General features: G+C 37.5%; 1 protein-coding gene across 1 annotated transcript in view; it reads right to left on the bottom strand.

Annotated features, from left to right (window-relative positions):
• CPSF100 (cleavage and polyadenylation specificity factor 100) overlaps window positions 1–12,440 on the bottom strand; it is an 88,759-nt gene that overhangs the window by 63,862 nt on the left and 12,457 nt on the right. The window contains exons 3-7 of the mRNA XM_089991481.1: window positions 10,038–10,134; window positions 9,832–9,958; window positions 9,628–9,743; window positions 8,387–8,481; window positions 8,158–8,309 (exon numbers count right to left, since the gene is read on the bottom strand). Coding sequence (XP_089847607.1) covers window positions 8,158–8,309; window positions 8,387–8,481; window positions 9,628–9,743; window positions 9,832–9,958; window positions 10,038–10,134 — 587 coding nt within the window. The remainder of the gene's footprint in view (window positions 1–8,157; window positions 8,310–8,386; window positions 8,482–9,627; window positions 9,744–9,831; window positions 9,959–10,037; window positions 10,135–12,440) is intronic.

The following is a 12,440-nucleotide window of genomic DNA, read 5'->3' as shown; positions in this document are numbered from 1 at the left end:
CTCCCCCGCCAAACTAAGGGTGCAGGAAGGGGGGATCGACCCCTCCCCTGCAAAATGAGTGCACAGAGAGGGACTTGGCCCCATCCCTGCCAAAAGGTACGCAGGGAAGGGGCTTAGCCCCTCCCTTGCATACAGGGGGTACAGGGAGGAGGGAGGAGGTTGGGCCCCTCCCCTACTAAAGGTGGTGCAGGGAGGGGGTTCGACTCCTCCCTTGCTAAAGGTGGTGCAGGGAGGGGGTTCGACTCCTCCTTTGGGGGCAGGGAGCACAGAGAGGGCTCGACCCCTCCCTTGCCTACAAGGGTGCAGGGAGGGGCTCGACCCCTCCCCTGCAAACAGAGGTCATCGTGAGGGGGCTCGGCCCCTCCCTCGCTAAAAGGTGTCGCAGGGAGGGGGCTCTGCCCCTCCCCTGCGATTTAGGACAGCAGGAAGGCGGCTCAGCCCCCCTTCCCTACGCAACAAAGAGGTGAGGGAGAGAAAAACGAACGAAGGAGAAGAGGAGGCAACGCGTACTTGGAGGGTTGCCGGAGGGAAGGTCGCAGGCATGCGAGCGTCGCCGGAGGCCGCTGCTCGGCAAACGCAAGGAGAGAGGGAGAGGGGGTCGGGTACCAAGAGGGATACGAGAGAGAGAGAGAGAGAGAGAATGGGAGAACAGAGAGGAAGGAGGTTTCGAGAAACCTCCCCCCTTTGTCGCTGCGTGCTTTTATAAGCACGCAGCCGACTAACACCTGGCGGATCCGGGTCGGGTCCGGGTTCGAATCCAGCCCGGTCCAAATAAAAATAAATAAATTTTTTTGTGGGTTTTACAAGCATCCTTGTTATGTAATTGTGCCTATTTCATTTATGATATTTGAGGTGAACATGTTTATCTTGGCCATATTTCTGGGCTATTAAGTCCGTATGTAAACAAATGCTATTGTAGATTTATGTATGGTTTCCTTATATAGTGTAATTTGCTTTGGAAAAAAAATATTTTGAATATAGGGGCAATATGAAAATCTCTGGATCTGCATACTTGAACTATGCACTGCATGTTTCTGAAATTATTCAAGTGCTCAGAAACATTTTTATACTATGGAATAATTGCATGTGCCCTACTCATATATATTGTTGGGTTCAAGATTTTGTTATCATAGAATTATACTCGATGAAATAGAGATTGGTTTATTGTTGGCACATGAATTGTCAAGCCAAGGTTTTGAGGGTTCTGCAATGACTCGAGTTTATAAATTGAATACACAAGCAAATTGAAATATAATAATTTTTGCTTGACTGGTTTAAAGGTACCAGGGCATTCGTGCTTATCTGGTTTAAAGGTATGGAAGCACTCTGAGTGGGTCTGCACAATTAAATAGATAAAGGTTGGTTAACCTACCTATTTAAGGTATGAACGGTTGGGGATCTACTACTCCTGAGGTATGGTTCAAAATTTTGGGGAACTCCAGTGTCTTTGAGTACTGGTTTCAAATCAGGGAAAACCCTGACAAATCGAGAAATACAAATTAATAATCCAACAACCCACTCAGATTCGGGCTTACCTTGGAGAGGATAGGTGGTACACAACTCCAAAGACATGTGCTTCTTGCTTCGAGCAACAATGGCTCGTTGGTCCCCCGTCCTCGGAGTTAGGGGACTCGGACTACCAAATCTTGTCCTAGGCGGTAGCTCCATGTTATGCAAAAGTTAGAGATGCATCCTATTGTTTTGGGCCTTTGGGAGGTTCTCTCTGTCATTCAACCGCTCCCTTAGGATTTCAATTTCAGTTAGACATTCGGGTTAATAAAATAAAAATGCATAATAAACCCCTGAATATTCTCTTCTGTTACGGTTGCCTTGGCCTGCGAGTACCCGCGTGATAATTCAATAGAAACATTAAATTTAACTTCTTATCACTCAGACAAAAGATTATGAGCTTTGTACTTGAACTTGTTAACTTGTAAATAGTTAATCAAGAATGTGATTAATTATTTAAACCTATAATTATTTGTTTGAGTAGGTGATGATTCATGATATGCTTTTAGTGAGTTAGCTTTATGATATGTAATGGATTAATTTCCACGTTACTTGTTCAATTATGTCATGCTTAGTATCATACTTTATTGTTCATGACTATTCAATTACATTGTATATTTGTTACATAGTATATTTGCACAATCATAGTATTTTCCTACGCAGACTGGTTGTAGTCTAACACAAATTATTTTATTATTTTTCAGGAAAAGAGTAAGCGATAAAGAGAGGTTGCGGGATGGTATGCGGATCAGGATATATGATCTATTGTGTTCTCAGGATGTTAAAAATTTAATTTAGTTATTGTTGTCATTCGGTTATTCTGAACTCTAATATTATGTTTTAAACTTTAATAAATGAAATAAATGTTAGTTGCTTTGATGATTCTTGTGATATGCCTGAAACGCTTAACCCGGTTAATTTGAATATTTTTGTTGTTATAAAAAAAATCCTCAAAAATTTGGGTTAAATTTCGGAGCGTTACACAAACCCACTATGGGGTGAATGCCAAAAGGGAAAAGGAATATTATTGAAGAGGAAATGTGAGAGAACTCACTACAATACAAGAGGGGGAAGTCCCCTTTATATACAAAAAGAGTGGGTTGAAAAGGGAGGTCATTGGGGCTCCCCCTAATAGACGTTGGGGACCCCAACGCCTATTTAGGTGGGGCCGCCAATGGTCCCAATAATGACAAATAAAATAAAAAGGTAAAAAAGACTAAAAAAGAAAAAGACTAAAAATTACATAAAGATAAAGAGTACAATGAAAAGACCAAAATACCCCTATCGAGTATTTTGGTATATAAATATATATATATATATATATATTTTAACACCCCTCATCAAACTTTACGGGGAGAAAACTGAAAGTTTGTTAAGGAGAAACAGAAAGCGAAGACTTGGAAGTGCTTTGATGAAGAAGTCGGCCAACTGATATTCAAATGTGACATAAGGCAATGAAATTGTCCCTCTTAGGTATTCATCTCGAACATAGAGACAGTCAATTTCAATATGCTTGGTGCATTCATAGAAGGTATGATTGCTTTATATACAAGTAGTAACATTGGGGAGCTCCCAACATACTTATGACCTTTGGGGAGCCCCAACAGCTCTATGGTCATGTTGACCATAGAGCCCCTAATCTAAAAGTTAAAATACAAAAAATAAAAATAAAAATGAAAACCCAAAACTGTCCCTAATGGACAGCACCTATTACATGTACAAAATGACCAAAATACCTCTGGTCAAATACCTAAATTATATATATATAAGATAACACAATACATGTTAACACCCCCTCAAACTTATGGTGTGATCACCAAAAGTTTGTCAAGAAGAAAATGAAAACGAGGTGATGGAAGCACCTTGGTGAAGAAGTCCACTAATTGATAATCGAAAATGACATACGGTAGGATAATGGTCTGCCTCAGGAATTCTCCACGCACATAGTGGCAATCCATTTCTATACATTTGGTCCTTCCACGAAATGTATGGTTGTCAGCTATGTATATCGCACTCTTATTATCACAATATAGTCTCGAAGGTGTCTGAAGATGAACGCTCATATCTTCAAGTAATCTTCGCAACCACACGATTTCTGATGTTGTAGTAGTCATTGCACAGTACTCTGCTTTAATAAATGATAATGATACTTTTGTTGCTTTTTGCACTTCCACTACACCATAGAATCACCAAAAAATACACAAAAACCAATAGTTAAGTGTTAATCATTTGGATCTCGTCCACAATCTGAGTCAGAATAAGCAATCAACTCAAGAGAGGATTAGGAGGATAACAAAAGACCTCTAGAGGTAGAGGTCTGTAAGTATCTAACAATTCTCATCAGAGCACTCATGCGAACTGCGGTGGAAGAATGTTGCAATTGGCTAGCAGTATGGACTGTATGCGCAATATCAGACCTAGTAATAGTTAAATAAGTCAAAGTGTCAATCATTTGGCAATACGGAGTAGGATCCTCCATAGGTGTCTCATCATCAATCTTTATCATGGTATTAATAACTTTAGGGGTATCCACCATATTTTCATCAGTAATGTCTAACCTATCAATGATATCATTAGCAAACTTGTTTTGAGAAAGTAAATATCCCCTACGAGAATAAGCAACCATAATTCCTAAGAAAAATCTAAGAAATCCAAGATCAGCCATTTCAAAATATTTGTTAAGAACACAATTAATATGCTTTATTCCCTGTTTGTCTTCACCTGTGATGATAATGTCATCAACATAAAAAAGAATTACAATCCTTGTATTAGATTTCTTAGTAAACATGTCAGTATCAGTATAACATAATTTAAAACCAAGTTTAAGCAGGGTGCATGTTTTAAACCATAAAGAGTCTTTCTTAATCGAAGCAGCTTACCAAAAGGAACTTCATATCCAAGAAGTGAATCCATATAACTTCTTTTAAATCTCCATTTAAAAATACATTTTTGAGATCCATTTGGTAGATAAGCCAACATTTAACAGCAGCAACAGCTATAAGGGTCCCAACTGAAGTCATCCTGGCTACGGGTGCAAATGTCTAATCATAGTCTATCCAGTATTTTTGTGCATACCCCTTGGCAACTAACCTGGACTTGTTCCTCTCTGAAGTCCCATCACTCTTAGTTTTAACTTTATAAATTCATTTGCAACCTATAGTTTTCTAAACTTTAGGCAGGTCAAATATTTCCCAAGTCTTAGAATTTTGAGTGCTTCTAATTCTTTATTCATAGCTTTTATTCATTCGAGATATTCTTTTGCTTGTTTATATGTGACAGGTTCAAAATATGACAAAATTTAAGCTAAACAGGCTCTATATTGTGGGAAAAAAGATTTATATAAGACAAACCTATTCGGGGGTCTAGAGGTCGGATCTGATCTTGACACCTTCTAATTGTTGAGTTTCTAATGTGGAGTAACTTTCTAGAGCATTTGGTTGTCTATTATTTTCCCGTCTGCTATATTTAATTATGCTAGGTCTTTTAGATTCAATATTTTCACCATCTTGAATATTTAATTGAGGTTCTTCATTACTAACATTTTCAAATGAAGTATCACTACTTTAAGGTAATAATTGAAGTAAAAATGATACTTAGAATTCTTCATAGGCATATTTTGAAAGAAACTTTCATTTTCTAGAAAATAAACATTCCTTGATATATATAGTTTGTCACTTTCAAAATCAAAACATCTGAACCCTCTTTAAGTTTCCCCGCATCCAAATAAAGCAAATGGTATAGCTTTAGTGGTATAGCTTTAGGAGAAAGTTTATCATTTTTATTGGTGAGAACAAGACACATCCAAAAGGTCATAATCTAAGATAATCATGAAAGATTTAAAGAGTTTTTCATAAGGAGAAATGTTTTGAAGTTTAGATGATGGAAGTTTGTTGATAAGATATACAACCGTCAATCAAGCTTCAATCCAAAAATGTTTTGAAACATTTTTTGAAATCAAAAGAGTTCTAGTAGTCTCAACTATGTACCTAGGTTTTCTCTCAGCTAGTCTATTTTTTTGTGGTGTATAAGCACATGATCTTTGATTAACACTTCCATTATTTTTAAAATATGTTTTGAAATCATTTGACATAAACTCTCCCCAAAGTTGGAGCAGAACTTGGAAATTTCAACTTTAAATTGATTTTAATAAGGTCATGATATTTTTAAAGTTTTCAAAAACGTCATACTTGTGCCTAAGAAAATATATCAAAGAAAATTCAGTATAATCATGAACAAATAACACATAATAAGAGAAACCACCTTTAGATAAGATAAGGGAAGGTCCTCATACATCCGAGTGCACTAATTCAAACGGTTTAAATGAAAAGAAGGTCCTTTGGAAAAGGAAAGAACTCTCATTTTGCCAAAAACACAATCTTCACAATGGAATTTTTCATTACAAAATTTGTTCAAATGGGGTACATGAGATAATTTTGATAAACTAGGATTAATAGTCTTTGATGCCACAAAACTAAGTCTACATTTTGAACAATACAACAAAAATTGCTTTTTAGAATAAGAAGATGATCCATGTAGTAGAGGTCTCCTTCTCTATGTCCTTCCCCAGTCTGCTTCCCAGACTGCAGATCTTGTACAAAACATTGTTTAGATGAGAAGGAGACACTATAACCATGGTCGGTAATTTGTGAAACAGAAAGAAGATTTAAATTTAGTTTTGGAAAAGTGTAACTTTTGTAATAGAAATTTTTGAAGAACTTTTAAAATTTTCAATGTTTTTTATGTTAAAAGAAGACACATCAGCGGCAAAAACATTATTTAAAGTTGACTTACTGTTACTCTCAAAAAATAAGATATATGTGGAGTCATATGAAATGAGGCTCCAGAATCTAAAAGCCAAGAAACGTTTCTAGAAGGTGAAGATATAGAGACCGCGACTCCAGATAGAGAGGAAGAGGAGTTCTTGATTACTGGATGAAGGGCCTCTATAATTTGAGAGAACATGGTTCCAATGAATCTTGAATCTTCATTGGTCCCACTTCTTTCTTCATGAGACGTTCTCACGGATGCCACATTTTTGTCTTCTCTCTCTTTGAATTCAAGACAATAGGGCTTGATAAGGCCTGGTTCTCCACAATTATGACACGTTATTATGCTCCTTCTCTTCTTGTCATCATATTTAGACTTCACATTTGTATTGGCACCCAAACTTCAGACAGCCAAAACATTATCCTTAATCTCCTTAGAATCGAACGTAGATTTCAATCTTGTCTCTTCCATACATACTTGAGCCAAGACTTCATGTAGGGGAAGAGGTTTTTCCATATGAATAATATTGACCCGAACTTGCTCAAATTTGGTTCTAAGACCTATAAAGAATTGGAACAATTGTTCTTCATGCAATTTTTTTCATTATTGAGCATCATTCGAAGTTTCCCATATAGGCTCAAGTTTAGCCAATTGGTCCCGAAGCCTTTTGAAGGTACTATAGTATTCCCATATAGTTTTATCGCCTTGCTTGCAACTATTATTCTATCCTTCATATCCCACTTGTGAGCCACATCTTTTCTAGTATATGCTTGTCTAACATATACCCAAGCTTCATCGGATCTTTCAAATTCAAGTATGTTGGAGCAAGGCTCCTTATATATACTACCCATGAAGATAGAAAGAACTTTGGCATGCCCTACTTCTCACCCTATGTTTTTTTATATTCAAACATAGTTTTTTCTCTATCAATTTCTTTAAGGCTCTCTTCCTTAGACCCACCATCATCTCTAACAACTATTTTTGTGAGAACTAGTGGTGGTTCCAATGCGGAATCATTAACAAATTGCCATATCATTTCCCAAAGGAATTCTTTTTACCACCGCGGCCCACATATTGTAGTTTTTCACATCAAATTTGATGTGAACAACCATTACAATCTCTTTATCAGCGATAGTGGAAAAGAAGAGGAGAATGAATGGAAAAATAAAGAGAGAGAGAGAGAGAGAAGAAGAATAGTTGTCCAAAGTTGATGTAAATGCACCATAGGCTTCTTTACACGATCCGAGCTCCCAACACCTCCTTTCAACACTTTCTTTTTATGAATCCTCATGCCCTCAAGAGTTTCTAGCTCTGATACCATGTAATGAAACAACAAGTGCACTACAACAAGGCCACAAAGGGGCTACAAATGTGCACATACACAAATACAAGTGTCACTTATGGGCCAAATACACAAAAGCAACTAAGGGCTAACACATAAACCTCTCAAAAGAGAGAGAACACAAACATAAAAATATACGTCTTATTTCATAAATGCTTAGAGCAAGTATTCATATGAGAAGGGGCCAATAGCCCTTTATATACAAGAGGTAACATTGGGGAGCTCCCAATATTAGACATTGGGAGCTCCCCGATGGTCATATTTATGACCGTTGGGGAGCCCCAACAGCTCTATGGTCATATCGACCATAGAGCCCCTAATCTAAAAGTTAAAATACAAAAAAGAAAAATAAAAATGAAAACACAAAACTGTCCCTGATGGACAGCACCTATTACATGTACAAAATGACCAAAATACCCCTGGTCAAATACCCTATATATATATATATATATAAAAGATAATCACAATACATTTTAACAAATACAACTGAATAAGAGCTTCAAGGTGCATGATGTATTATAGCAGTTTAGAGGCCTTACTTCAAGACAAAAGCATTGTCACGTGATTGCTCAAAGGACTTTGCAATAGAATCGCTCATCCATTCAAGAAAACTTTTGACGTAATCAATTGTACTTGCAGCAACATTGGTAAGAAATACAATAGGATAATTGAGATGATCCTGTGCCCAGTGCTGCAAAACCAAAATGACTTTAAGAGTTTACAAAAGACAGCTTATGTATAACTATGGACAACATTAATCCCACTAACTTGTTCCAATATTAAGATAAGTTCCAACACTCGTCCAGCAGTATCAATTGGAAGCAGCACATTTCCACCTGCTCGCAGAGCCTTCAATATAGTTTCTGGCAAAACAAGGAAAATACGAAGCCAGAAGCATCATTCCTATTCCTATATGCTACTTTTCTCAACTGAATTGATCAGCTCACACATTGGTCATGTTCCCAATCAGAACAAATTGCAGAGGATGAATATTTGACTTGGCACAAACTTTCCAGAAAAGAATTTCCAAAGCAAGAAACAAAACTAGTTCACTGACTGATATCTTTCTCAAGTGAAATGGAAGGACTGAAAACAAGATAGAGGGCAGGTTCATGATCAATAATAGCTACAGTTCTGAATGATAGTGCTGTACAGAGATTAAAACATTCGAGCCAACATTATAAACATGGGCTAAAAGAGAACACAAACAACATTAATGAATTTAATGTATGCAACAGTAGACACATCATGCCTCTTCATACCTCAGAATTAAGGAATATTTGCATACTCTGATGAGATATTCAAAGAAGATATCCTGGTGGAGCTAGAGGTTTTTCTCTTGTAAGCAGCAGAAGAGAATTTGTCATTGAATTAAGAAACAAGGTGGGAGAGAAAGCCTTTCCCAACAGAACAAAGGAAAGGAAAATTTCAAATTCCTATAAATGCAGTCAGAAACCCTTTCCCACAAAACAAGAGCACATCCAATTGCTGTTAGATGCAATCCATTTGATGTTTGCCTACACCTTAATCTCGCATTGGGTGGAACTGCATAAGACCCTCAAAGATGAAGGGAAGCACACTTATTCTGAATGACTGCTTTCAGCAAATGCAACTTGAGGTCCACTCACTTAAACTCTCAAGTCCCATAGCTTCAGCCTTACAGTTTACTTTTGTGTTCTAAAGATTCTAAAAGATCAGTTAAGATAGCAAACAGCAACATTCACATACTTAAAAGCAAGATGAAAACACAGACCATCTAAATGCTAGTTAGAAATCAAACTTTATTAAATTTATTCACTGAAACCAAAGAATCAGATATGAAGAAGAAAAAATTAAAAATAAATAAATAAATAAATAAAAGATTGGCCTAAACAAGCAAAAAATAAGCTCCACATGATTTCTTTTGAGAAAAAGAGGTTGTCCAACAAATGAACCCAATCTAAAGCATCTTCATCATGCCAGGTATAAAACAATTACTACACAAGCAATACCCAGAGAAAGAGAACTACCTAACAAGTCTTGATCCCTTTGACGTCTGTATGGCTGATTATTTAATGCATTATAAGCATCTGTAATCAATACAGCTGGACGCACAAAAGATCCTAAAATGGTTGCATTTAAATGCCTAATCATCATCAGCATTGTAGTCAGATACCAATTACAAAGCAAAAACATGCAAGTAAACGTGGATGGAAATCACTAGAAATAATGACCTCTCTTTTCGATGGTTGTAGTCTACGGCATACACAACATCCTCCCCATCTTTAGTGATCTTCCATATTGTGCCTCCCAGGAGATGCCCTGCCACATGAGGGGCAATAACTACCCCCTCTCCTTTACCTACTTAAGAATAGATACGTAAGATTTAGTTTGACCAAGCAGGACCATTTGAAAGAAGATGCAACATCGTAAAACCAACCTGAAAGATGGTAATTCTGGGAATATGTTAACCGGGTCACATTTTGAAATGCAGCATCAATATCATCCAGGGTAAACAGTTCAAAATCTGAAAGTTGCTGTAGGGAAAAAAATGACTTACATAAATGGTAAAGAACAAAAAGATAGCATGCATCTATAAACATTGGCAGAGAAAATGTCAAAAAAACTAGTAAAGAAATCAATTTATGGGAGCATTCTGATAAAAGAATAGTGACTACAGAACTGAAAGTTAAAGTCCTTCACAAAACTATCATTCACATGACTAGGTATGGGGGCCAACAAGGCATACACCCATAGCACCAACAACTGTGTGAGTTCCCAGAGGATCCAGATATTTAGTCCATACCTAATGGGAAATTCATCATTTTTCTCTTTTTATATTTTTTTCACATTATTTCTTTTTACAAGTTTTAATAAAATGAACAGTCATTGAATAATATCCAAAATGAATGCAATCAGTCCAACTTTGCAACTGCATGTTGTCATGGACAGAGAAAGATTCCAGCATGAGAAGACACAACGCTCTAAAACTCAAGAAGATATGAATGGATGCCTTTTGATTTTAAACTACACAAAGAAACAGGCAGCTTTCAAATAAGCAAACTTTACTCAGGACTCTGGCAGTTTGTCAAATCAATAGGAGGTCTGTCTTAAAAAGATTTTCCAAGTCAAGGAAATCTTTTAAAGCATAGTTCACTTGGATTAAGTACTGAGCACATCATCTTTCTGTCTTTTTTTAGAACATTCTCCCATTCAAAGACATGCATAGTCATAGTGTGTTTGGAACATCAGGTCATGCATCCAACTGTCACCTAAAATGGAGAACCCGCTAACCATGTGCATAAAACTGAAGCAAGGCCAGTGAATCCTCTTTTCTCAAGAAATAAAATGAACCCACGGTTCTTGGTAGGGGTGGCAATCGGGTCGGGTTGGCGTGTCAGCATACCTCAACCCGAACCCGAACCGTTTATTAAACGGGTCGGCTGTGGCAAACACGAACCCGACCCGTTTAATAAACGGGTAACCCGACACGACCCGCCAACCCATTTAATAAATGGGTTGGGTCGGGTAAACGGGTTTTCAGGTTCGCGGGTCGGTTTGGCGGGTTGACGGATCGGGTTGGCAGGTAGGCAGGTTGGCGGGTCGGGTTGACGGGTCGGGTTGGCGGTTGGGTTGGCAGGTTGGCGGGTCGGGCAGACGGGTTGCCGGGTCGGGCAGACGGGTTGGCGGGTTGACCCACCCGCCTAACCCGTTTATTAAACGGGTCAGCCGGGTTGGCGGGTTGGCATACCCCGAACCCGACCTGTTTAATAAACGGGTTACACGGGTCGACCCGTTTATTAAACGGGTTGGCTTAAGCCCAACCCGAACCCGCCTAAGAGGCGGGTTGGCGGGTCGTGCCAGAAATTGCCACCCCTAGTTCTTGGATTGAGTCTCAAGCCATAATATGGATTATATTGTCCCTTAGTGCATAAAGATAAAATAATCTTGAACAATTAACAAGACTCGTAAGCAATAAGGTAAAAGAGACTTCCAAAGATAGAACAGATTAGGAAGATTATCCATACTGATGAGTGGGACCTTCTCCAATTTTCTCTTGGTCCCGTACTAGATATTATTTGTTGTTTGTAGATGATTGCTCAAGATCCACATGGATATATTTTCTTAAAAATAAATTTGAGTTATTTGAGACCTTCAAAAGTTTTAAGAACTTCATTGAAAAACACTTCATAAAAATCATTCAGTTTTTTCAAAGCAGTGGTGGAGAAGAATACTCTTCAGGTGCTTTTCAACATTACCTAAGGGACAATGAGGTTAAGCAGCAAATATCTTGCCTTCACAAAGCAGCTCATTAATAAAAAAAGAGTCAAGTACGAACAAAGGGTGCTCAACTTGGTTCAGCTCGTGTAAGCTTGTATGAACATAAGATATACAATTTAAGTGCAACATTTATCATAAAATGCAATTTTGTACAACTGGTTAGTTAATATAGCACATGACAGAGAGGTTTCCGTTTGGTTTCGTCATCTACAAGAATACCTTAGGAACCAATCCATCAGTGGTTACTAGAATGCAGATTAGGCTGATGATTCAAACACTACATGCTCAATATCACGATGGTGTATATTCCTAAGAATAAATCTTCTCTTATGGAAAAGCAAGAAGTGCACTCTAATATTGAGGTCTAAAGATTGAGCAGGTATGATTTCTGAGATAATTAGGATTAGAAGCTTAATAACAATTCTTGCAATGAAAATTTGTAGGTCTGCCACATTTTGTGATAATAGAAGTGCAATGACTGTTAAAATGTAAAGTGTAACATATATATATTATATTTTTTTCTTTATTTTTATTTTTTCAGTATCTAGTTCATTTTGAACTA

The sequence above is a fragment of the Nuphar pumila genome, chromosome 16 (assembly GCF_984573655.1).
Source record: "Nuphar pumila chromosome 16, dmNupPumi1.hap1.1, whole genome shotgun sequence".
Lineage (NCBI taxonomy): Eukaryota > Viridiplantae > Streptophyta > Magnoliopsida > Nymphaeales > Nymphaeaceae > Nuphar > Nuphar pumila.
This window is presented reverse-complemented; position numbering and strand designations above follow the sequence as displayed.